Source organism: Gambusia affinis, linkage group LG02, assembly GCF_019740435.1.
Source record: "Gambusia affinis linkage group LG02, SWU_Gaff_1.0, whole genome shotgun sequence".
Lineage (NCBI taxonomy): Eukaryota > Metazoa > Chordata > Actinopteri > Cyprinodontiformes > Poeciliidae > Gambusia > Gambusia affinis.
In genome coordinates, this window is record NC_057869.1 from 32,804,072 (window position 1) to 32,830,130 (window position 26,059).

General features: G+C 39.9%; 1 protein-coding gene across 1 annotated transcript in view; it reads left to right on the forward strand.

Annotated features, from left to right (window-relative positions):
• celf1 (cugbp, Elav-like family member 1) overlaps window positions 1-26,059 on the forward strand; it is a 90,098-nt gene that overhangs the window by 11,568 nt on the left and 52,471 nt on the right. Inside the window, exons 2-3 of the mRNA XM_044139373.1 lie at window positions 12,276-12,463; window positions 13,399-13,481. Of these exons, the coding sequence (XP_043995308.1) occupies window positions 12,276-12,463; window positions 13,399-13,481 (271 nt within the window). The remainder of the gene's footprint in view (window positions 1-12,275; window positions 12,464-13,398; window positions 13,482-26,059) is intronic.

Here is a 26,059-nt window from a genome sequence, read left to right on the forward strand (position 1 = left end):
TTTGTGTTTTGTACCTCCAACTCTTCCTTATCTTTTCTTCTGCTTAACCCTTTGTTTTATCAATCAAGCGCCCAGATTTTTTCGGTTACTTATATGTCTTATACTTTGCTATGGCTCCATTACTAGGACAGGACCTCCAATTTGCCAGTTTCAACTGCAAGGGGCTGAATAACCCTGTCAAACATAGTAAAGTACTACATCACCTCAACCAGTTGGGAGCAAGAGTCATCTTTCTACAGGAGACTCATCTTAAGAAACAAGATCATCAGAAACTGAAGAAGAACTGGGTTGGCCAAATCTATCATTCATCTTTTTCTGGTAAGGCCAGGGGTGCAGCTATTCTTTTACATAAATCTGTCCCTTTTACTTGTGATCAGATTATTTCTGATCACAATGGTAGATATGTTATTGTCACAGGTTCAATTAGGGATATACGTGTTACATTAGCTAATGTCTATGCTCCCAACTGGGATGATGAAGCTTTCTATAGACGCTTTTTCTCTGAACTTCCGGATATGTCAACACATTATTTAATATTAGGCGGAGATTTCAATTGTTGGCTCAACTCAACACTTGACCGTTCTTCATCCAAGCCGGCCGTGCTCTCTCGATCGGCCAAAACAATTCATTCATTTATGCAGGAGTTTGCAGTATCTGATGCGTGGCGTTTTCTTAATCCTTTGAAAAGGGAGTACTCCTTCTTCTCGCCTGTACATCGTACATTCACTCGCATTGACCTTTTTCTTATTGATAATAGGCTGTCACCATCCTTGTCCTTGTGTAGATATGATGCCATCGTTTTATCTGACCATGCCCCAGTTTTGATGGATGTTAAATTAGGCATGTTATCATCTCAACGTCCATTATGGCAGTTAAACACACGTCTTCTCTCAAACACTAGCTTTATTGACTACATTTCAAAACAGATAGATTTTTTCCTGACAACAAATAGAGCACCGGGTATCTCTCCCTCCCTTCTTTGGGAATCATTGAAGGCTTTTATTAGGGGAGAGATCATTTCTTTTATTCATTTCGAGAATAAATTAAGTAATGAGAAGTTGAATACCCTAAGACGACAAATTGCGCAACTTGATAATATGTACGCGGCCTGTGCTTCCCCAAATGTGTATAAAGAGCGTCTTTCACTGCAATCCGAATTTGATATACTCATGACCCACCGCACTACAGAACTTATGTTGCGGTCCGGGGCACAGTTTTTCGAACACGGTGATAAGGCCAGCAAATTGTTGGCACACCAAATCCGCCAGGTGTCTGCATCGCGTCAGATTATTAAGATTCAAACTGACACAGGTGTGACAACAGATCCCTGTCAGATTAACCTTGCTTTTGAGAAATTCTATAGGTTATTGTATTCATCTGAATCCACATCCACGGATGCTGACTTGGATAATTTTTTCGCCAAATTGGAAGTGCCTACTGTTAATCAGGAAACGGCGGTTAACCTGGGTATGTCATGATTTGCGGTGGTGGAGGTGAGGCAGCACGCAGTAGACCCAGATGAGGTGAGGAGGAGTTTTAATGGTGAAAAACAGAAAACAGTCCACAGACCTGACAGCACTGCTGAGCGGAAGGCTAATGCTCAACACAGGTAGCAACAGGCAGATACGGACGAACACAGACGTAACCAGACGTAGATTGACGTAGGACCCGACAAACACACGGAGACACAGGTGACATTAAATACACAAGAGGAAATCAGGGAACGAGATACACCTGGGGACTAATCACGGAGAGACAGGACAACACAGAGACTCAGACACACAGGAAACTAGAAATAAACATACAGAAAAACACAGAACACAACAGGGTAGACCTATTACTCTGTCAGAACTTAATGCGGCTATGCGATCTCTTCAGGGAGGAAAATGCCCAGGCCCTGAAGGGTACCCCTCTGAGTTTTATAAAGCGTTTTGGGATAAACTTGCACCACTCTTATTAGAAATGTATAATGATGCTTTTGTTATTGGGGTCCTGCCCGAGACTCTTAATCAGGCCACCATCTCCCTTCTTTTGAAAAAAGCCAAAGACCCTCTTTGTTGTTCATCCTATCGTCCGATAAGCCTTTTAAATGCCGACTTTAAACTGTTATCAAAAGTTTTAGCTATGCGTCTCGAGTGTGTTCTGCCTACAGTAGTTCACTCAGACCAGACCGGGTTTGTTCGAAATAGACATTCTTTTTCTAATATTAGGAGGCTTTTTAATGTTATTTACAATGACTCATCCCGTAACAATCCTGAAGCCTTGATCTCTCTCGATGCTGAAAAGGCTTTTGACCGAGTTGAGTGGTCTTACCTCTTTTATATTATCAAAAAGTTTGGTTTTGGTGAAGCTTTTTTGACTTGGATTAAGTTACTCTATTCTAACCCACAGATCTCCGTTAGGACTAATAACACTCGGTCAGAGTACTTCCTCCTTCATCGCTCTACCAGACAGGGATGCCCATTGAGTCCCCTTTTATTTGCCCTGGCTATTGAGCCGCTTGCCATCATGCTTCGTTCAAGTCCAACTATTGTGGGCATACGACGTTATAGTTTGGAAGTTAAGGTCTCACTTTACGCTGATGACTTACTTTTATATGTTTCAGATCTGCACAACTCTATTCCTGCTGCTTTGCACCTGCTTTCAGACTTTGGCCAGTTATCTGGGTATAAGTGAATTGTTTCCTATTAACTCAGCGGCTAGGGCTCTTCCGCTGCATGGCTTTCCTTTCAAAGTAGCCAATGACGGTTTCACATATCTTGGAGTTCGAGTTACGCATAGGTATGAGGACTTATTTAATGCTAACTTTTCTCCCTTGCTGTTGAAAGTTAGAGAAGACTTTGAGCGCTGGTCCTTACTTAAACTGTCTCTGGTAGCGTGAATTAACTGTGTCAAAATGAAAGTTCTCCCCCGTTTTTTGTATCTTTTTCAATGTGTCCCAATCTTTTTAACCAATTCCTTTTTTGGTCGGGTAGATTCTCTTGTTTCAGATTTTCTCTGGGAGGGGAAGGTCCCTAGATTGTCTAGACAATATTTACAGAGACCTAAGCCACTTGGGGGGATGGCCTTACCGAACTTCAGGTACTACTATTGGGCTTCCAATATTGGGGTTTTGACAGCCTGGCTTCGGTGTGGCCCATCCTCTCCTGAGTGGCTTGTAATGGAGACGAATTCAGCAAAACCTGTGTCTCTCGCAGCTCTATTGTATTCACCAATTAAATCTTCGACTGTTGCTTACACAAAGAATAGCGTAGTTAAAACCTCTCTTAAGATTTGGACTCAATTTCGGCGTCATTTTGGTCTACAACTCCTTTCTCCATATGCTCCTATTGCAAACAATCATGTCTTTTCTCCCTCTCTCACAGACAAAACTTTTGTGACTTGGTCAAACCTTGGCATTCAGACCTTTAGGGATTTATTTATTGATGGTGTCTTTGCTACCTTTCAACAACTCTCTGCCAAATTTACTCTTCCATCTCAAGATTTTTTCCGATTTTTACAGGTGCGTAGCTTTGTTCATAGTAATTTTCCCACTTTTCCTAGGCTGCCTGAGGACTCTGACTTTGACTCCTTGCTTTTGCCCATTCCTAGGCTGAAAGGATCTATTTCAATACTTTATACCCGCATAGCTTTGATCCGCACTGAGTCTTTAGGCTCAATCAAGGCCCTCTGGGAGGAGGTTATAGGAGAGGCTATCCCTGACGAGCTTTGGTCACGTATCTTAATACGGGTACATAAGTCTTCTATATGTGCTAGGCACTGTCTTATTCAATGCAAGCTTGTGCACCGCGTTTATTATACCAAGGCTCGTCTGTCTAAATTTTATAGCACGGTTTCCCCAGTTTGTGATAGGTGCCAACAGTCTCCTGCATACCTTATACACATGTTTTGGTTGTGCCCCCAGCTGAAGAGCTTTTGGACAGAGATATTTGTCGTTATATCACACGTGGTTGGCAGAAAAATTGATTCGAACCCCCAGAGTGTTTTGTTTGGGGTGTTTTCGGGACCATCTCCTTTGTCCTCTTCCCAAGAAAATTCTTTGTCCTTTATGACTATTATTGCAAGGAGAATAATTCTTCTTAAATGGAAATCACCACAACCTCCTTCTTTCATACTTTGGTTAAGGGATATTGTTTATTTTCTTAAACTTGAAAAAATTAGGTTGTCACTACGGGGTTCCTCTGACAAATTTGCAGAAATCTGGCAGCTATTACTACGATTGGTTGGTCAAGTTAATTTCCATTCTGTCCCAGTCTAGTTCTTCGTGTATGTATTTGTCTGCTCATCCTGTGTCCTTTTTCTCGGATTTTCCTTTTCTTATGGTTCCATATTTACTTTCCTGGGCACAAACTGTACTTTTTTTTTTTAGGTGTAGCAGAATGCATCTTAATTTTTATTTATTTCAAAACTTTTTGTGTGTGTGTCCTTTTTCTTATGACTTTTTCTTATTGCCTGGGAGTGATTGGAGGTCGTTTTGTTGTGTTTTTTGTTTTGTTTTTATAACTCAAGGGAATTGTATGGTTTGTTTTATATGTATCACATTGTAAATGTATGGCTATGCAATTCTTGTTAAAAACCAAATAAAGAAAGTTTGAAAAAAAAAAGAAAGAACACCCCCTTTAGATACCTGAGATTAAATGTATCACTACTCACCAACACATCAGTGATTCAGGAACAAAGACAGTACAATACTTGAACTTAAATGATAATGAAACTGTAACTCCAGCCAAAGCAGTATTACGAAGAAAAATGATACAGATATTTTCTAGACCACGCATGGAAAAACAAACAAGACTTGAAAGTAAAATAAAACAACTAGAAATTGAACATAAGCGTAGACGGAGAAATGACGTCCTAACGGAATTAAAAGAGCTTGATGAAATTCTCACATACAAAGTGGAGGGAGGACTGAGGTTCTCCAAACAAAGGTTCTATGAGATGGGAAAAAGAGCCAGTTGACTGTTATCATCTAACTTTGAAAAACACAATCTGACAGGACAATACACAAAATAATGGATCACACACTTAAAATAACTTTATTTTGTCCAAAAGAAATTGCCAATGCCTTTGCATCTTTTAATAAATACTAGGGATATTCCAGAATAAAATTCAAGATCACAGTAAGATTTATGTATTAAAGATACTTGCTCTTGCAAAGAAAATGATTACGGTCTCATGGCTGAAACCTCAGCTCCCAACAGTCTCTCAGTGGAAGAATAGAGTGATGGAGGTGTACCATATGGAACAAATTACAGCAAAATTTCAGACGAAAAGTGACATTCTTAGGTAAATGGTCCCCAATTCACACTCATTTCAAATCACAGCTCATAAAGATTACGATTGATAAATAGGAGATTCTCCCTTGTTTTTTGTTTGTTTGTTTTTAAGACTATGGACAAACAAAGCCTCTTATGCAACACAATATCCGAGGTTGTACATGCAGTTTATAAAACATATTATATGACGTATGTGATGTGACTTGCACTGGAAAATCTGAATAAAAAGTAAAAAAAAAAAAAATGGACACAGGCGGACCTGTACGGATATTTACATCAAGCCCTTGTGTGGAGTTTCTTTGGAAAAATCTATATCCAGGTAAGAGATTAAAATCCACCACGTTAGCTCTGGTTGTGCAGCTCTATGTGAACCACAGGAATAACTTGTAGTCGTGCTCTCAGAGTTGCACATTGAGGGAGTGGTGAGAATGATTTATATTTATGAACAAAGGACTATGTGAGGTGTTTACATCTCAACACGCTGCCCAGCGTGTGGCTCTGTCTTCCCTGTTAAAGTTTATGTATGTTCGTGTTTCTCAACGGAGCGGTACTACCCCCAGGGGGGCGTTCAGAGGACAGCAGGGGGCGCTGGTGGAAATTTTTACAAAACGGGGGCACTGGGATTCCTTTAGGGGGCATTTGTTCGAAGGTAAACTTTACACCTTAAATGCTAAAAAATACCAGTTTAGACTTTGAGCAACTTGTTAAAATTGCATTGTGTAATATTAAAACATGCTAGGCTACGATTTATTGATGGTAGCTCTCCTACTCTTCAGTGTTTGTAGCTTCTTGGCGCAGCTTTGTGGTCCTGCTAATGGTAGCGTCACCCCATCAGTTGAACACCGGCTGATGACATTGCTGTGATTCACTTGTCTGGTGTCTCATTTTCAAATATTTTATGTTTTATTTAGGATTTTTGTACATATGTTTTGGCAGTCCTGCGATCATGTCAAAGCAGCAACTTTAAAAAGTGTTTTATTGTCTGTCTAGATGCTGCCCGCTTCCATGGAAGGACAATGGAATATCGCTTTTATAAATATGTGATTACTAAAATCACAATACCCTCACTATGTATCCCTCTGAAAAATTAACCCATTTAAATAATAATAAAAAAAAATGCTTCCATGGGTGATAGCACGATAGACAGCGTTCATTTTATACTGTTAACATCATGTTGTAAGTGATTTGCTATGAAACGGTTGCACCAAAGCAGTTTTGAATTTCAATCATCAGCATACCGGGATTTTTTCCATTGTTTTAAAAAGCTTACGTTAGTCTGCTTTTTACCATTGTACGCTTCCTGAACGCTCCGCACGACTGGGGTAAAAAAACAAAAAACAAACGATGTGCACATTGCTAAATTCAGAAACCGGAGAACTGGGACATAGAACGGAGCGACAAACTACATGTGAATCACAAAAACAGAGAATCCAATGGTGAACAGTGAAAAATCAATGATTGGTGAATCAACACAATAGCATAATGAGTAAAGATTACTGTTGGTGAGCGTCAATAAATGATGAAAGAAACTAAAGACAACATAATAATAAACCAAGAGAGGATAATGCTAATCAAAGAAAACTAAATGGAAATGAATGAAGAACAAAATGCAAGAATAAACTCAGAAAATAAATTAAATACAGAGGAATAAGCGGGTATGACAAGACTTTTCTGTCGTGATTTGAGTTTTTGTGTGTAATTCTGAGTTCTCTGTGTCCTTTGAGTCCCTGTGCCTTCCTGTCCTCCCTTTGATTGTTCCCTGGTGTGTCTTGTTTCCTGGATTACCCTCTGTTACGCCCCCAGGGTCTAGGGGTCCAGGGGCGGTAACATAAAAATGTCCAGAGAAAAATAATTAAATAAAAGAGGTGATTTATTACAAAAAAAGGGTTTCACAGAACCAAAACAAAGTACAACATAACCCAATTGAAACAAAAGAAAATGACTAACAAATGTAAGACTGAGCAGTGCAAATTAAATTACAAAAGGTCAAACAAATCAGTCCAAAGGTAACTCAAACAATCCAAATCAAAAGACACAAAGGGAACACCAAACCTCCCTAGCACAAGCTAGTAGCAGCACACACAATCAAACTGCTTTAGCAGTAGCAAACAAAGATCCAAGTGCTCTACAAAGCAGCATCAAACAAAAAGTAGGGGAACAGCTTTACAGAACCTCTTCCTACTAGCTGTCCCCCCACGAAGGACTGTTCCAGGAGCCTTTTAAAAGGTACAGGTGAGGCTCATCAGCATCTGATTGGCTGGCCACGATCTGCTGATCCAAGGGTGTGTGTCTCCTGCAGCTTCCAGGCAACCAATCAGAATAAGTGTTGTCACAGCTGATCCTGCTTAACAAAAGAAAAAGGAGCATGTACAGCCTCAAGAGGCCAGGGGCCGTAACACTCCCCCCCTTAAATTACAAAACCCAGTTTTGTAAACTACTAAGTGTCACATACATATATATATACACAAAAACCATACTCACAACCTGGAAAGGCCATCTGCAAGAATCCCGGACGAGCCCCCACTTAATGTTACGACCCAGCTCAGCCAGGGGGAAGGAGAAGTAACATTAAAGAAACCTAGATGTTAAGGTTTTTCAGTTTAGGATTTATTGTTTGGGTTTAACAAAATAATAAGGTAGAAAAAAAAAAACTTTACAATCAAAAGTTTAGGTGTAATGACCAAAAACAAAACATTAAATAAAACAATGTCCACAAAACAACCAGAGTTGGAAACCTAAAGATCTTAACCAAACAAAACAGGACCAAAACCCAAGATTAACAAACAACAAAACTCTAGTAGGCTACTATAAGCTTACATACAAAGTTCCTCACAGGGACTATCACAGGTAACAAAGATTTACAAAAGTTCACACAAAGACAATGCAGTATACCACAGTCCAACACCCAGCAAAGTGGCAAGCTGTCTCAATAATGAATCAGCCGCCTTTGCGTGCTTGTGCACGGGTGACCACACAGGCTGGGTACAGCCCAGGATCTGAAAAGTCTGGGGTTGGCTGATTTAATGGATTTTCTAAAACCTCCAGACTGGGAAGTACTAAACCTCCTGCTATGTCATTGCCCATTAGCATAGCCACACCGTCTATGGGTAAATCTGGGCAGATGGAAACCCTGTGACAAGTTTTGATTTTATATAAACCCGGTGGACTGGTCTTGGAGCGTAGCCCATCTCTATTCCCCTCAGAACAGAGTTGTAACCACAGGCACTCTCAGGTGAGAAAGGTAAGGCATTAGCGAGAATAATTGACTGAGAACCTCCAGTGTCTCTCAGGATGCGTACTGGCTTTAAATCAGAGGGCTCAGCCGTCAGTGAGATCAAGCCATCAAAAATGAATGGTTCAAAACAGGGATCAGGTAATTTGTTACCACAATCAGTGCTCTTAGTACGGGGTTCTTTTCTTACAAAACCAACACCTTTTGTTTGTGTATTTAACCCCACCGTTGTTCCTTGTTCCTCATCTCATTTGGCGTCTGTTCTGCCGTGTATCTCGTCAGTTCATTCGTAATCTGTTGCTACCTGTGTTGAGCCTTAACTTCCGCTCAGCAGGGCTGCCAAGGATTCTGACTTGTGGCTCATTGTTGCATTCTGTTTTCTTGGGATTATTCATCATTAAAACCTTCATTATTCATCTTTCCTGGGTCTCAGCGTTTGTCTCACCACTCACACCACATTTCATGGCAGAAGAACCCAACCAAGTACAAGGTGAGACGGCAGCGTTCATGGCCCAGATGTATCGTGAGGAGTGGCTCCAGCAGCAGATGGAGTTAGCGCAAAGGGATCTCTACAAGGAGGTAGAGATCCTGCTTTCTCCACTGCTGCTGGAGGAACTTGAAATGGAGTCGGACTACGATCTGATGAAGAACAAGACTAACACTACAACAATAACTACGCCGATAGCAGCCTCCAGTTTTCTTCATTCCGGAAACTTTAAATTCTGAAGAGGAGTTTTGTCATCTTTTTGATCTGTTTAAAAGGGACTCGTTTATGTTGGAGATAATTTTTGAACATTGCGACGAGTTCATTCAAAAGAAACAGACCATAGTTTCCACCAATCCAGCTCCTGCCTAGTCCCCTACGGCCACTACAACTCCAGTTGCTGCTGCGGACACAGCATCTCTCGCGGCCGCAGTGCACTTTCTGCCTCCAAGCCGGACAGTCTCTTCTCCAGCCCAGACCCGTGATCTGAGTTATTGTGTGTTATTCTGAGTTCTCTGACAGCAGCATGTTGAGCCTCACCTTTGATTGCACAACCTCTCGCCAACTGCACTGGCTGCCATTCTATGAGAGCATGCTCCTCCTGTCTGTATGTCGCCAATAAAATGGTTAAACATTTAATATATGAACTGATTTTCCATAATTTAGCTGTACATTGTTTTTTTGTAACCAACCGTGTGTGTAACATGATTCGTGTGTTGAGGAGCGATCATAAACGGCAGAGAACAGATTTGAGGTGAGGCAGGCAGTTCTCCCGCCTGCCTCACAGACTTAAGTGGTTTACTCCTCTTACCACAGCAATCACTTATTAATAATCATAAAATAAACATTAAGCCAAAAACTATACTACTGCAACAGACTGAATGTTCTGCTCTTTGTGTGGGAAATATATGAGAGTTCTGCGACAGACTGGCGACCTGTCCAGGGTGAACCCCGCCTCTCGCCCGGGACACAGCTGGAGATAGGCACCAGCAACCCTCCTGACCCCGTTTGGGAAGAAGGGTGTAAAGAAAATGGATGGATATATGAGAGTTTCTTTGGGGTGTCTGGGGGAGTTGTACTGTTGCTGTCAGTTGCTATGGCAATGAGTCTGCATGTAGCTGTGCAGATACAGAGAGCGAGAAAGAAGTGGTTTTGAGTTGTACATTTATCCCTTTGCTGTGGAGAACAGCACGAAATTAATAATACTTAATAACAACTTGGAAAGGGACAACTTGCGTCTTGGTAACTGAAGTTGGTTCCTCTCAGGAACCATCTGCTTCTAAGTCATAATTTTGAGAAAAAAGGCCAGTATTCTAAGATAAATAGCTTAGAATTCTGAGATCAGAGTCACATTTCTTTTTCAATGGCCGTAATCCTCTTTGTTATTGGGGTTAGGGTTATTGAGTTATAGTGACAGATCTATTTATTCACAGAACACCGTAACTTCCTCTGAGAAGTTTGAGCACAAACATAATTTAAAGAATGTTTCCATCTACATTACCCAACTTAAAAAATGTTCTGGGTTTATTGTGAAATTATTCGTATTCTAGTTCAAGCTTAGTCATGCAGTTGCAAGAGAATTGTAACATAAGGGCTTGGCAACATTCAGCCTTATGCCAATAGAAAGTCATTAATTAACTTCACAGCAAAAGGGTATTAAATTATGAATTAAAATCTATCATTTTTTATCATGAATTCCCTTTCAAATGGTATACAATAAAGGCTCCTGGATAAAATAAACATTAAGTTATTGAAAAAGTTGTGTGTAAACAGTTAAATAGCTTCCTAACGATAACCAACTGCTTTGTGCTGTGGTAACCATGGAAACCAGACTGGAAGGAGTCAGAGACTGGCCTAGTCAAAGTGTTCAATGACATCCATATAAATACAGACCGTAGGAGAACCACAGAGCTGGTTCTGTTGGACCTCAGTGTTGATCATGACATATTACTGAATGGACTGGAGAGTTGGGTCGGACTCTCCGGTCCAGTGCTTAACTGGTTTGAATCTTACATAAAGAACAGGGATTTCTTTGTTTCAATTGGAAACTTCTCATCAAAGAGGTCAAAGGTCACATGTGGGGTACCCCAAGGTTCAATCCTAGGACCCTCTTATTCAATATATATATGCTCCCACTAGCTCAGGTTATAACAGGAAATAATATTAGCTACCATAACTATGCAGATGACACACAGCTCTACATTACAATGTCACCAGGAGACTCAGAACCCATCCAATCACTGAACAGATGCTTAGAACAGATAAATGTGTGGATGTGCCAAAACTTCCTCCAGCTGAACAAAAACAAAACTGAAGTTATTATTTTATGACCTAAAGAAGAACGATCTAGAGTTATAGATCTAGAGCTATAGATCTAGAGTCAGTGCACAGCTTCAGTTATTACAACTAAAAACCAGCGATCAGGCCGAAACCTGGGAGTAGTGATGAACTCTGACCTGAACTTTCAGAGCCACATAAAGACAGTTACAAAGTCGGTCTTCTATCACCTGAAGAACATTTCCAGGATTAAAGGACTAATGTCTCAGCCAGATCTAGAGAAACTCATCCATGCGTTTATCTTCAGTCGTATTGATTATTGTAACGGCGTCTTCACAAGTCTGTCCAACAAATCAATCAAACAGCTGCAGCTGATCCAGAATGCTGCTGCTCGGGTTCTCACTAAAACCAGGAAGATAGAGCACATAACACCAGTTTTAAAGTCTCTCCACTGGCTCCATGTAGCTCAAAGAATAGACTTTAAAATACTGTTGTTAGTTTATAAATCACTGAATGGTTTAGCACCACAATACATTAAAGATCTGCTGCTGTTGATACTGGTGATCTGCATCCCCAGAACCAGAACAAAATGAGGAGAAGCAGCATTCAGCATCTATGCACCAAAAATCTGGAACAAACTTCCAGAAAATATTAAAACAGCTGAAACACTGACTTCCTTTAAATCTCAACTAAAAACCCACTTGTTTAGAGTTGTATTTGAAACATAGTCAATTACAAATTTATTGACGGAATCTGACTTAATGTTGTGTTTTTATTGTTGATTCTATGTTGCATTGTGTTTTTGTGTTTGATTTGATGTAAAGCACTTTGAAATGCCTTGCTGCTGAAATGTGCTATACTAATAACACTTGATTGATTGATTGATATGTTAATTTGAGTTGCAATGAAAAAACTACTAGATAAATTATATACTGACCACACACTTTCCAGGTATAATTGCAAGCTTTCATATCCTTTTTTTGTCTAATTGTATTTGTGCCTAAAGCAGGAAGAAGATGAATGGATCTCTGGATCATCCAGATCAACCAGATATTGATGCTATTAAGATGTTTGTGGGACAAATTCCACGGTTGTGGTCTGAAGAGCAGCTTCGTGAACTATTTGAACCCTTTGGATCAGTCTACGAGATTAATATCTTACGAGACCGGAGCCAAAACCCACCACAGAGCAAAGGTCACCATGCAAACATATACATGCATGCATGTGCACACACACATAAAACCAATGTTTTGTGTATATTGCAGAGCACATTGAATCTTTTAATAGAATTTTCTTCTGGTTGGTTGACTGTCAATTCAAGTGAAACATTTTAAAACCCAGAAATCCAAATTCTTAGAATTATCATTACTGCCTTTCACAAAGAAATATTGAGAGCAATAACCATAAAGCTAAATCTTCTGCATATCAATTATGACAAATGAGATAAATAAGAGCAGCTGCCTCAAGAAAATTCATATTCAAAAATCTTTTATTGGTCCCATCTGGAAATGTTGTTTTAATTCATACAAATTCAAATTCGTCAGAGTTATTGTAGACAGGGATGGTTGTGTTACAGCAAAATTGAAGAAGCCTCTAACTCCAGACATTCTGTTTTTCCAAGACAGTTTCATAAAGAGGATGGTCAGGGTTGTTCATCATTTTCTTGGTTTTATGTAAAATCCTTCTTTGACTCATCATCTCAAGAAGGTTCCTCAACAGTCCCCAGCCTTCTTTATCAGTTGTTGTTTTTAGGTCCCTAGGTCTGATTCTGCTTCCTCAACATATGACAGCAGAAAAGATGACACTCTCAACAACTAGTTTATAGAAGATCTGCAGCATCTTGCTGCAAACCTTAAAGGATCTTAGCTTCCTTAAGAAGTACAAGTACATCCATTTTTATTTAAGGGCTCTTAAGTTTTGCTTGATAGACAAAAAGTGCCTTTTGAAAATATATTTAAGTAAGTCCTAAAATATGTTTTATTAAGCCAATATTCATGTGTTGAAAATTGTGTTTAATGATTTGTCATAATATAATAATACAAAAAAAACATTCACATTTTACTCATCAGTCAACATTACACTTCGAAACTGATTCTGGGACTTGTTTTAACACTTTTATTTTTTGGCAGGTTGTTGTTTTGTAACGTATTATACTCGTAAATCAGCCTTGGAAGCACAGAATTCTCTACACAACCTGAAGATCCTGCCTGGGGTACGTGATAGCCTATTTATTTGCTCTAAATGTAAACTGCTAAAAATATGCCATTTCTTGTAATGGTTTAATCAATTTATTAATATAACACAGTAACAGCACAGTTGAAAGTGGATTGGAGCAAGGGTGCATCTAAAGTTGCAGGATATTAGAACTAAAGGACTCGACTTGGGCACCCCGACCTTTCTGTTGAATTTAATAAGAAGGTTGAAAAGCTCTGGCTGCAATTCAAGGTTAAGTCAAATGTGGATCTCAAAAGTTGGACATCACCCACAAATCAAAAGATCTTATGTAAAAATCAAGAGAATCAAATGCAATATTTTCCGTCTTCTCAGATTCAACTGGCTCAATATTGCCATATGAAATTCAGGATCTAAACATTCAGTGTAAAAAAGAAAAAAAAGGAAAGGTTTCTTCAGGTCACGGACATGGATCTCAGATTCCAACAGCCAGCCTATCCAGTAACTCTGTTTGTCATGTGTTTCATAGTCATGTGATGTGATGCTACAAACTTGTGTGATGGCGCTTACATTGAATGAAAACTATCACCAAGGTGGTTTTAGAAACGGAGCTGACGACATTTCTGGAAGCCACGTATGATTGTGGTTGTGAGAAGTTCAGTTCAGTTCAGTTTGAAACTGAACTTTTCATGATCTATGCAATTAAAGTTAAAATATGGCATTTATGGATTTAGAAAGACGTGATTGGAATAGAGTGGACTGTAGTGAAGAGGAAGAGATGGGTGGTCAAAATGAAGGGAGACTGGGCAAAGGTGGGGAAGGGTGAAGCAGAGACCTACTGAAAGAAAGAGGAAAAAAGACAAGTGAGGAATGTACAGAAGGAACTGAAACTGAAGATATTGAGGAAAAATCAGAAGATTCTAAAAGTTTACTTATGAATGATTTGATGATGAAGAAGAAGAAAAAAAGAAGATTGATCCATTTATGTCAACAAAAGCACTTACAGCACAAGTTGTAGAAAATAAACATACTACGATATTTAGAGATGGAAATCTTCTGATTGGCTGTAATATGGAAGTTCAGGTGGGAAAAGCAGACAAACGTGTAAGTGTGTAAAGTCAAAGTTAGAGTTGTAAGAGTTGGTGAAAAAAAAATAACGGAAGAAAAGAAATCTTTTTTTGTTATTTTTGTAGTGTTTAATGTTAACTGTGCTTGTACAGTTATCTCTGCAGCACTTCTGTGGGATTTTAGTGGGGTGATCTGTATAGATTTCCTTACTTGCCGCTGGTTTAATGTGCACAACAACCCACCGCCAAGAGGTGGGTTGTTAACTTAAGCAGATAAGTTAGTGGGGTACTTTGGTCTGCCTTTGTGCACGCGAATCAGCGCTTTATCCTAACTGTTTATTGTTGTGGTGTATTGTCAGGAGCAGGTATGACTTCTCTTTCTGAATGTTTTTGATTCTCCCTCAGAAGAGTTTTTGGATGACTGCATGAAAGAGCCATTGTTTGAAATGGGTAAGCACTATGGTGTGGAAATTGATGACTGCCGTTCTAAGGAGAATGTGAAGGCTATTTTGGTTGCAAATCTGTATGGAAGAGGCATGGTGAAGTGAGCAATTAGTGAATCTAGTGCACTGCCTATTACTTTACCACCCAGTTTGACGTATGAGCAACATAAAGAGCTACTGTTGTTGCAGTTTGAGCATGCAAAATTCAGAAAAGCCCATCTCAAAGCAGAACAAACAAGGTTGGAGATTGAACGAACAAAGTTAACTGTTAGAGTTACTCTAACACTTGCAAAACAAATCCAAGAAATTATTCTTCCTTTAATAGATTTTGGTCCTATGCTAGATTTTAAAACAAGCATGTTTCTTGTGCTCGGCAGGTGTAACCAAATGACACTGGGTTAGATCTCCACTCCACGACTGTTAACATGGCACAGAACTCAGTGGTGATTCTCTGCTCTTTTGTGGAAACAGAGGTGGTGTTCTCAGGCAGCACTTCTGGACCATGTGTAGACTCCAGTGTAGATTCAATGGTTGTCTTAGATCAGGGGTGTCAAACTCCAGTCCTCAAGGGTCAGTGTCCTGCAACTTTTAGATGTGCCTCTGCTGCACCACACCTGAATAGAATAATTAGGTCATTAGCAAGGCTCTGGAGAACTGATCTACACAAGAAGGAGATAATTAAGCTATTTCATTCCAGTGTTTTGTACCTGTGGCACATCTAAAAACTGCAGGATACTGGCCCTAGATGACTGGAGTTTGACTCCTGTGTCTTAGGTGCAATGGCTGCACGATATGTAAACGGTCGTCTGTCTTCTATCCGTGTCAAATCCTCACTTGCTATGGGGTAACATTTCAGTTTCTTATGAGCACAGCAAATGATCAATGTATGTGGTGTGCTCTCTCACACCATCATTGATGTCGTAGATTCAAGCGTTTCAATGGTTGCCTTTAATCATCTCTCCTTTCCCCCAAGGAAATTTCTGACATACACCCATTCTCTTGGTAGCAGGTGCCATAATTTTGCAGCCGTCTTTGTCATGGTGTCTTTTGTGTTTTCTTCAACAGCTCTCTCAACTTGTTTTGAGCAGGATAAGCCTACTTCTCAACTGACTCTTCAAAAACAACTCTGATGGTGCAACTCCATTCACTGTTTGTGGTGTGCTTCTGTACATCAGCAGGACATTAGCCAGCTTGCTTGTCTTGCACTCACATGGCTAATTACTGAGTCCTATCCGCTAGAACTTGCTTCCTAAATGCTGTCTTCACTGTCTGCACCAATTGTTCCGGTGCACCATTTGACACTGGGTGATACATTGGCACCAGAGTCTGTTTTATGCTGTTCCTTTTCAGTTTAAAACACTGCTCGCGCACTGCTTGAATTCAGTTGTACAAGATGCAAAAGTTATGGGTTCCTATTTTCCATTATGTGGCATATGACCACTCCAGCTGGAGATGGGCACCAGCACCCCTCCCGACCCCACTAGGGACAAGTGTGTTCAAAAATGAGTGGATGGATGGATGGGATGTAACTGCTCCCATGCCATAGAAAGACATCACATGCTGACCTCAATGGTTTTGTTGCATCGTATTGTACTACAGCCTTGCTTTGTATCAGCAGTCCTTTTGATTTTTCAAAGGCCTCTTCACATTCAGATGTCGTCTTCCATGGACTCTTTTTCTTCAGTAAAGTCTACGTGGGTTGTAACAGCATAGACAGATTTTTCATAAACCTTCCATAATAGTTCAACGGTCCAATATATGAACGCAGTTCAGTTTCATTTTTGGGACTGGGAGCATTTATGATTATTTCCTTCTTTTGGTCAGCAAGATGGAGGCCTTCATTTTCCACAATGTGTCCTAAATACTCCACTCTGCCTTCTGTAAATTTACACATGGACTGTTTCAACCTTACCCCATATCTTTCCTTGCAACCCAACAGTTCATCTAGCTTTCTCAGATGTGCCTCTCTGGAGCCTGCTGTGATCAGGATGTCGTTCAAAAAGCATGTTACATGGTCTAGTCCAGGGGTCACCAACCTTTTTGAGACTGGGAGCTTCTTCACGGGTACAGAGTAATACAAAGGGCTACTTGTTCGATAGACAAATATTGTTGGCTCAGCCTTTGTAATAATAATAATACATGTATGTATATATGATTACATGCTGCCTGATCATATTAATGTTATGGACTACTCCCAATAGTTATCAGTAATAATTTACCATGGCAGATATGGTTAATTGTTATTATGTGATCAGAAGTTCTTAGTTCAGAGTTGTAAGTTTGATTCCCTTTGATTTTCTGTCTGATTCTAAATTGCCCACAAGTGGCTGAGAGTCTGGAGTGTTGCAGCAGCAGCTGGACGCACTGTGAGATTTTCCTTTAAATAAAAAAAGAAAAGTTATTGTATTTTTTTATTATCCAACCCTCTTTACTATTGACAAAATTGTGCAGAGAAGAAAAAGTTATTTTGTGCCAAAACATCTTATATGTAGCACATCAGTGTGAGTCTGTGGGGGTCAAAGTTGATGCCAAAGCCTAAATCTTATTGGTCAGTTTGATTTTTCTGTCAGCTTTACTGTGTGCATGGTTCTGGCGGGTCGCCAGTTTATTAGCTTTTTTTAGTGGTTTCACGAACTTAAAAGCTGACGGGTCACCTGTTGATGTTGAAATAAAAATGTCTGACAGATCGGAAGGTACAAAACTATCACTGCACCTGACCTGCAATAACACACCTCTCAAACGCGCATCATGTGCACGTCGCACAAAAGCCACACAAACCTAAACCACTAAAGCGGCGCACCCTTTTTGTTTCTTTTTTTTTTTTTTTTTTCACAAACGATGCTAAATGATAAAGTGGAAGCAGTAGCAGCTCCCCAGTACTTGAATTCATCAGCCAGTCTTGGCGGGTGAATTGCTCTTATTTTCCTTTATGTAGGTGATTCAAATCCAATGTGATGACCACAGTTTTCAATTACTACAATCACCACAGTCATCACAGTCACCGTGAAAACTAAAACATATACAAATATTAGAATACAAACATAAACTTATAATACAAACAACAAAACAAAACGTACCTCGCTGCTTTCACTGGAGAACACCAAGTGTTGATTCCTTCATGTCAAACACTTTGACCATTCAAGTCCTTCATTGACACAATGATTGGACCAGCTTTATAAGGCCCGCCCTCATTAACTACAGCAGCCCGTGAGGTACATACAAAGGAATCCCAAACATTGCAAGGTATAAATACATTAAAAAAACAAAACAACGATGCCAATCAAAACAGACTGTTTGTTATTATGCAATAGCCAGCCTCGCCCTCTCCTCACAACTCCTCGGCTGACTACTGACCAGTTCTCTGTCTAACAGGTCCGGAAAATCTCTAAGACCTGGGTCTTACCCTGAACAAGATCTATAAGAGATAATCTGTTTAAACTGGTGGCGAAAGAGACTCGTCTAGCTCTAACTACCTCCTATCCAGAAGTTATGACCCTTTTCAGTTAAGAAACAATCAACTGAGTAGCCCTCACAGCTGCTTAGCTTCAATAAGCACTTCTGTTTACGGTAGTTCCCTTCCTGTCATAACGAGCACTTGGTAACGGCTAGATAATTTTTAGTGACTAAGATTTAAGTCCCAGGGTCATTATTTACACTCACCAAAGGAAAGTCCGAAGCCACCACATTACTGGAATCATGTATACTGGTTTTACTATAAATAGAAGAACTGTGATTCAAATGACTCAATTAATTTCAATGTCCACAACCTAATCAGAATTTTAAAATATATGTATTTATTAAGCAAGCTTTAGCAGGGAAAATGACAGGCATACGAATTTACTTGAGATTACACCATACAAAGAAAATCAATAAAATTTTGATCAATTTAACCTTTACCTAACAACCTCCCTACACTCTCATCTATCTATCAAATAAGGCTTTGGGGTGCGGCACAACTCATACCCATTGATGGAATTAGATCTCGGCAACAGAAGTCCTTGGTCAGAATCTTTCTCCTTGAAAAATGAATCCTCTTGGTGTTGAAGCAAAGTGAACTGTCCGTTACATCCAATCGTAAGGAAAGGGATTTTGAGATCATTGGGTTGAGCGCAGAGTGTTGAAATCCAATGAAGAACCAAGGCGGTGGGTTGATGGATCCCGTCCTATTAGTCCGGCGTGAGGAGCTCCGTCGTCCTCCTTGTGAGGCACTTTCCTTGGTTCCAGGGTGTGGTCCTCTGCTGGTCTTCTTGCTGCACTTGTGTCGAGTCTCAGCTCCGGGGACGAAGAACATCGTATCACCTCGAACCTGTTGAAGATTGCGCAATAACGTTCCTGTGACATTTGTAACTTGAGTCACAATGACCTGATTGCAAGATAATGTACTTGTGACACTTGTGACTGTTGGAAACTTTCCGAGCAGCAGCAGGCAGCTGCGCATCTTAACCCACTCTCACATCCTGACCACATCCTGACATTTGCTAAAGTCGCACCCACACCCCAACCTTCCTCTGATTTATCATTCATTTATAATGTTATCATAACCATAATTTATCAGTTACTCTTATTATAATCTTAATGTGAGTTATTACAAATGTTTTCTGTAAAGAAACCAAGAATAATCCATGGTTCTTATTATTTGACATCAAAGTTACAGTTACTTGTTTTACTTGTAAGAGTTCCCACTAATGCAAGTGTAAGTGTAAGTATTATTACAAGCAAACCAATATTAATATAAGTATTTTACTTTGAATCTTATCCAATTACTCACAATGTTTAGATTTCTTTCTTTAAAATTTTCATGCTACACTGTAAAATGTAAAAGTAAAGTGTACTCAAAAAGAAAAGTGACCTGAACTCATTCCAGCTTACTCTGTTGACTATACTAACTTAAACTTAGCAAAGACAACTTTCTACTGAGGCAAGTAATCAAACTCATCAGCAGCAAGTAACCCGAACTTGGGAGTTATGAGTGAGCAAAACGCATCTGCATAACCAGCAAAAAACTCGGCATCATTCGGCAGCTCTCGTTGAACGCACATGCGCATTGGACACTGACGAGTGACGTCGTGTTTGAAAGAAACGCCAAACTGTCAACAATACGGCGGTTGCTGCAGCTACGTTTGGTCACGGTAAGTCCCACAGTTTTTTAGCAAACTTATATTCGTTATCTCGGCCATATAATTCATCCGTAAGTCCAGGTTTTGAGGTTAACTTTATGTGTAATGATTTAGCGATGCCTGGGACTAACGTTAGTCGAAAATATCATGTTTATTTAGTAGCAACAAGATGGAGCGGCAGAGCAAAAAAGCTGTCCGGGGCGCAAAACAAAAAAAGGAAAAGGGATAAGATAAAGATGTTGGCGGGTTAAAAAAGCCGCTGTACTGTTATAGAAGGCTTATGATGAGTAGACTGCCATAGGTGGGACAGCTGTAAACTGTAGGAGAAGCAGCCGTTATGAATATGTGTAGGGTCACCAGTTTTGGTTTTCTGAAAAGGAGGACACTTCTTTTTTTTGTTGGCGGGGTAGAATCGGCACACATGCGCCAACGGGGGAGGGTAGAACCAGCGGGAGCACAAGAAATCGGTAGCACATGTGTGTACATGTGCTGCCGATTTCTTTGCCATACAAAGAAACCTGGAATGGAGTAGTGGAACGGAGTGGCAATGTAATCACAATGCACTGTAAGCTATGTAATGTGTTTTGAGGCAATTGACCAAAATCCCGGACGATTTTTAAATTCCCCCCGGACATTTTTTTAGGTCTGAAAAGTAGGACATGTTCGGGAAAAAGAGGACGTCTGGTCACCCTAAAGAAGTGTTACGTTGATATGTAATTGTGGTGTTGCTTCTATTGTTGTTAGGACTGCGAAGACCCAGACGTGTCTCACACCCCCATTGGGATCCTGACCATCATTCCTGAGGACAGGCTGGCCTCCACTGACTCACTGCACCTCCAGTCTTCAAGTACTGCCATCATTTTGGAAGGAAGTCTTGTCATGAATGATCTTGGAAATCTTCCACATGCCATGTGCTCTTTGGACTTATTTATTCTCTGAATTTGGAGTACCCTCAACAACTGAAGTACACCTTTGACTTCATCCAAAGGGTGCTTCTCTCACTTGGACATAAATCCCTAAAACCAAAAATACAATCACTCAAAAATCTTCTGATGCAATGAGTGAATGTGATGTGACATGATGGATCAACGTTGATACCTTTACCCTTATTGGAAAAGTGATTTTTATTTCTTGTTTGATTCTTTTTTGTTGGAGAGAGCATCATTGCACTTGCAGACTACTAAATGGTTTTATGTTAATGAGGAGAAACATTACTTCACTTCACTACTTCACTATTTACTTTATCAATGTTATGATAAATGTTGGGCTTTAGTATTGAGAATTGAGTTTTTGTTTCACACCAGTCAACAAAGACATTTAAGCAGGGATTCTCAAAGTTTTAAAGACTGAGGGCCATTTGAAGGATTCAATATTAGATTGAAGGCTACCCTAGAAAAAAAGTTGTCATTTTTTCCCCTAAAAAAGTCTATGGAAAACTTTGTTTCCAGGTTAGTGTGTATGTAACCACACTTGAGAACCTTGTATTTAAGGTAAACTTGTTTAATTATTAAACATTTTTTTTCCATTCAAACTGTTGTCTCTTGGCTCTTTGTTCCAATAACTTAACACTTTTGGTTCATCTTACTTGAACATATCAAGGCAATCGGTTTCCTGATATTTTGCAAGTAATGTGAACTCTTAAACGTGTAAGTATAACTTATTTTTATGAGTACTGCTTAATTGACATAACTCACAATTTGAAGTAGTCATAATTGACATTTTATAGTCAACTTTACTAATGATTTTGAGTTAACGGCACTCAAGTTTACTGCCATTGCATGAGTTGTCTGAATGAATATTTTACAGTTAACCCAATTAATGATTTTGAGTTAACGGCACTCAGGTTTACTGCCTTTATCTGAGTGGTCTAAACATAGTTATTTTTAGCTACTTTACTTGAAGATTTTGAGGCAATCGGTTTCCTAACTTTTTTTAAGTAAAGTGAACTTATTACTTTTTACAGTGTAAGTAATAGTCTGAACTATTTTTATAAATCTGCAGGCTGGAAACTTACTTCCTATATTTCCAGGAAACCTGCTCTTCCTGTTTCATAACTTTCTCTCTCTCTTGACTATGATTTCTTATGATTAAATAGAAAAAAGTAGAATTAAAGCAAAGTTTGCAGGAGACAGAAACAACACACAACCAGATTGATTTTATTGACATTTAATTTTAATGTTGGGTCTAGATTTTACTTGAGTAATTAATTTTAAAGATAACTTTATTTATTGTTACTGTTAAACTAAAATCTCCAGCATGGGGAAGTGGGATGATCTCGGATTTTCTTGACACCCCCTCCACGAGGTCAGACCTTTCCCATGCTGGCAGTCCATCACCCTGCAGTTCTGCGTCGTCATCGTCTGGAAAGAGTAGAGGTTCTTCTGGGATGTGAAGATGCAGATTCTTCATCCTCAGTTGTCACAAAGGGCTCAGTGTAGTCATCAAAACTCCACTTCTCTTGACAAGACAAACAATCTGCAATAAATTTTAATATAAAAAATTCACTTCAAATTTACAATAAATAGTTTACAAAATATAATTATTTAGACAATTTATTTTAAATAGTTCACTATCCATTACATTCCCATCAATAATTTATGAATTATTATTATTAAAGAACATGCATTTTTTCAGCATTACTCAACTCAGTTGGTTAGTTTGGAGGAAAAACTGTGCAAATTCTCTGTGTTTTGCTGGTTTGCTGCCATGATTCTAAGACAAACCTGAGGAGCTCTGCACAGCAGCTGCAGGTCTCCTTTGCTGCAGCACAGGTGTAAACCCAGCACAAGCGTCTTAGCACTCATGTTGTGTTTTGGCTCGGAAAAATACATTACAACTTGTTAACAACAGATAAACAGTTTTAGCTGCTGAAAACACTGACAGAAGGCGCAGATATGGTTAGTACGGAAGCCACTACTGTATGAACTCAATATATGAATAACAGAGAGTTGGCCGCTGAGGTATTAACAACAAACAGCTTCCAGTCGAAGGGGGGCACAGCTGACTCTGTGGGTGGGCAATGCCACCCAATGCCCGCCGGGCCTGGTTTGCATTCATGAAAGGATTGGAAATAAATGACACACATTGGTCAAGCTGGACAAGGCCACAAAACCTATTCTCAAACTCCTGCACAAGTCCGTTTGTGACTTCACAGTACTTTCCTGCAACTGTTCCAAATGTCTCTGATGCAGAAGCACTGACTGCAAAGGGAAAGTGCACCACCCTTTTTCTCTGCAAATGACACTTCAAAATGTTCAACTAGGCCTTTGTGATGGAGACCAGGGGCTCCATCCCTATTGATTGATATTTATTTACAGAACAAGTTCTTTTAGTTTCATTTCTTTATTTCTGTTAGTTTGTGTTGGGTTAATTGGGTTTTACCTTTCTGGTGTGTCTCCTTAGAAGGGTGGAGCAGAAAGGGAGACAAGTACTCCAGGTGCAATTAAAAAGCTCCTGGAGCATACCATGTGAACTAAGAAGGGTAATACTCTGAAGTTATATTAAGTTTGATTTAATATCTTGATTAACTTTAGAATTAGTTGTTTCTCATTTGCATGTAAATATTTATTTGTACCATTTATTTTGTGTTGGGTTTGTAAATTCTTTATTGTTGTTTGTCACCCCTTCACCTGGTGTGGGTGGAAGTGGCCAAGGGATAAAGCTGGCTGCTGTGCTTTGCAGTAAAAGATGGGTGTCGGTGTATTGGTGACCTGCAGCACCAATAAAGTTATTCCCACCATATGTTGTTACCTTGCCTCCCCTCCTTTTAACGCGGTGCCGCTCTTGGAGAGTGACAGCCTTAAATGAATTTATAGCACTTATCAGATCAACAACGGTTTTATTTTTGCCTTGCAGCTTGCAGTTCAAGTGATTTAGTTTCCCAATAGTGTCAGTCAAAAATCAAAGGTCAAATGGCCACTCTGTGTCCTCTAGCAGTGAGACATCTTCACCTCGGGACCACATGAACTCTTTGATTTCACCTAAAAGTGGCAAAAATGAAGTAAAACTCGTCCCCTGTTGAGCCATTTGATTTCAGTGTGTAGCAGCAAGCAACCATATTCAGCTCACTCCAATAGCACCTTAAAAATCCTGTGCTTTTTTGCTTTGGATCAGATGCTGTTCATAATTTTTACAATGGGAGTCATCATATGCTCAAAGCCGATCACTTTTGCACATAATGCCAGCTGGTGAATTGTCATTGTCAGTGATAATGCAAAAACTTTGGAAAGTCTGGTTCACCTTGACAGTGAGCAATGAAATCTGTATGTTGACCAATCATAGCAGGTGCCCCATCTGTAATCAACGCTACCAGCTTGTCTATTGGTACCTTTCTCTGTACAAAAAACTCCATCATTTTATAAATGTCAGCTCCCCTCTTGGTTGTCTTTAAGGGGATAATGTCAGTAGTTACTCCCCTGTGGAAAAATTTTCAAAGAACATCTGTATAAAAATCGACAGCTGTGCTGAACTACTGCTGTCCACGGATGCAAAAGCACCTGACATTTAGGAGACATATCTGACACTCGTCTAGCCATTGTAGATGCCCCCAGTTGGACGTCAGAGAGAATAGAGATCAGATTGATTCCATTTTTCTCATCCTTGAGTACAGTGTTAACAATTATAATTGTTGCTTCTTTGACAACTTGTCCGTCTGAAAATGCCTTCTTCTTTCACACAAAATATGTAGCTCTAAATGAGACTTCCATTACTTTTTGTGACTTTTTTTGTCGGTTTTGTGAAAAAAGACTGTTGCTTAGCTCACAGGCTTTTTCTGTCCGTAATGTGCTTCCCGGTGTGTAGGTAGCCTTGTTTTATGACACGTGGCGAAGTGTTTCTTCACATTGTGCCACTTTGCCGTCGTAGCAGGTTCCTTTCACAGTCGTAAATAAGAAGTCCTCCTCCCATTCGTTGTAAGAATAAATTTTCTTTCTTTTTTTTCTGCCATTTTTGCAGGGTAAGAAACTGCATTCACCGATCACCTTAGCAACGCCTGCTAGCGTACTCTCCACGACCACTTATTGGCTCGCACAATACTGTCTTTTGAGCTAGATTAAGTCAGAGTTCACCAAAACTTACATTTTAAAAACTGTCTAATGAACATATTAAGTTAGACATTTTAATATATGTAAAAAAAAAAAAAAAAAAAACGACGACTGAATAATATAAAATTTTAGACACAGCTCAGTAGTGAGTTGTGCTATTTTTAGAACAAGTCTGTGAGCGAGTCAAGTGGTCCTTAGGGGCAACCTGGTGCCCACGGGCACTGTGTTGGTGACCCCTACTTGCTATTTTCCTAATAACATTCTGGATTCCAATCCCTGTGCCATTTTGGCATCTCTTCACGTTCGCAAGACTCTATAAGGTTTTCTGGTTCATTCCCCATGACTGGCAACATCTCGCTACTCTTCCTCCAAGTCAGTGCAGCATAACCTGTCTGCCCTCCAGTGCCATTACCATCCAGCAACTCCAACCTGACCACGCCAACAATCCTCCACTCCCATCTTTACGCAACTCAGGATTCATCCCCACACAAGGACTCAAAACCTGGAAGCCAATCACTTCCTCCCATGTGGACTCATCTTCATCTCCATCAGTAAGAGCTTATTTCATCATCAGTGACTCTGTTACTTGCATCTACTTCCAGTATTTGCAGTGCTTCCACTTCCACCCACCACCAGGCTCCCGGAGAAAGACGAACATTCATTATTCCTTAATTGTTCAAGAAAATGTATCAATCTTTTCCTACTGATTCCAGGTAGATTCTGCATGTGGGCAAAAGGTATATCGAAAACCATGACGGAACACTCACTCGGGAAGGCACTCCCAAGAAGACACTCTCAGGAGGGCTGTCTTTGACCAGTGCACTCTCATTGAATCACACTGACTAGACCTGCTCCTTCTCCAGCTCTGCCTCCCACTCCTGTTCTTCCGGTTCTCTCCACCTCCTGTCCACTTACCATCTTCAAATAAATATGCAAGTGACATGGGTTG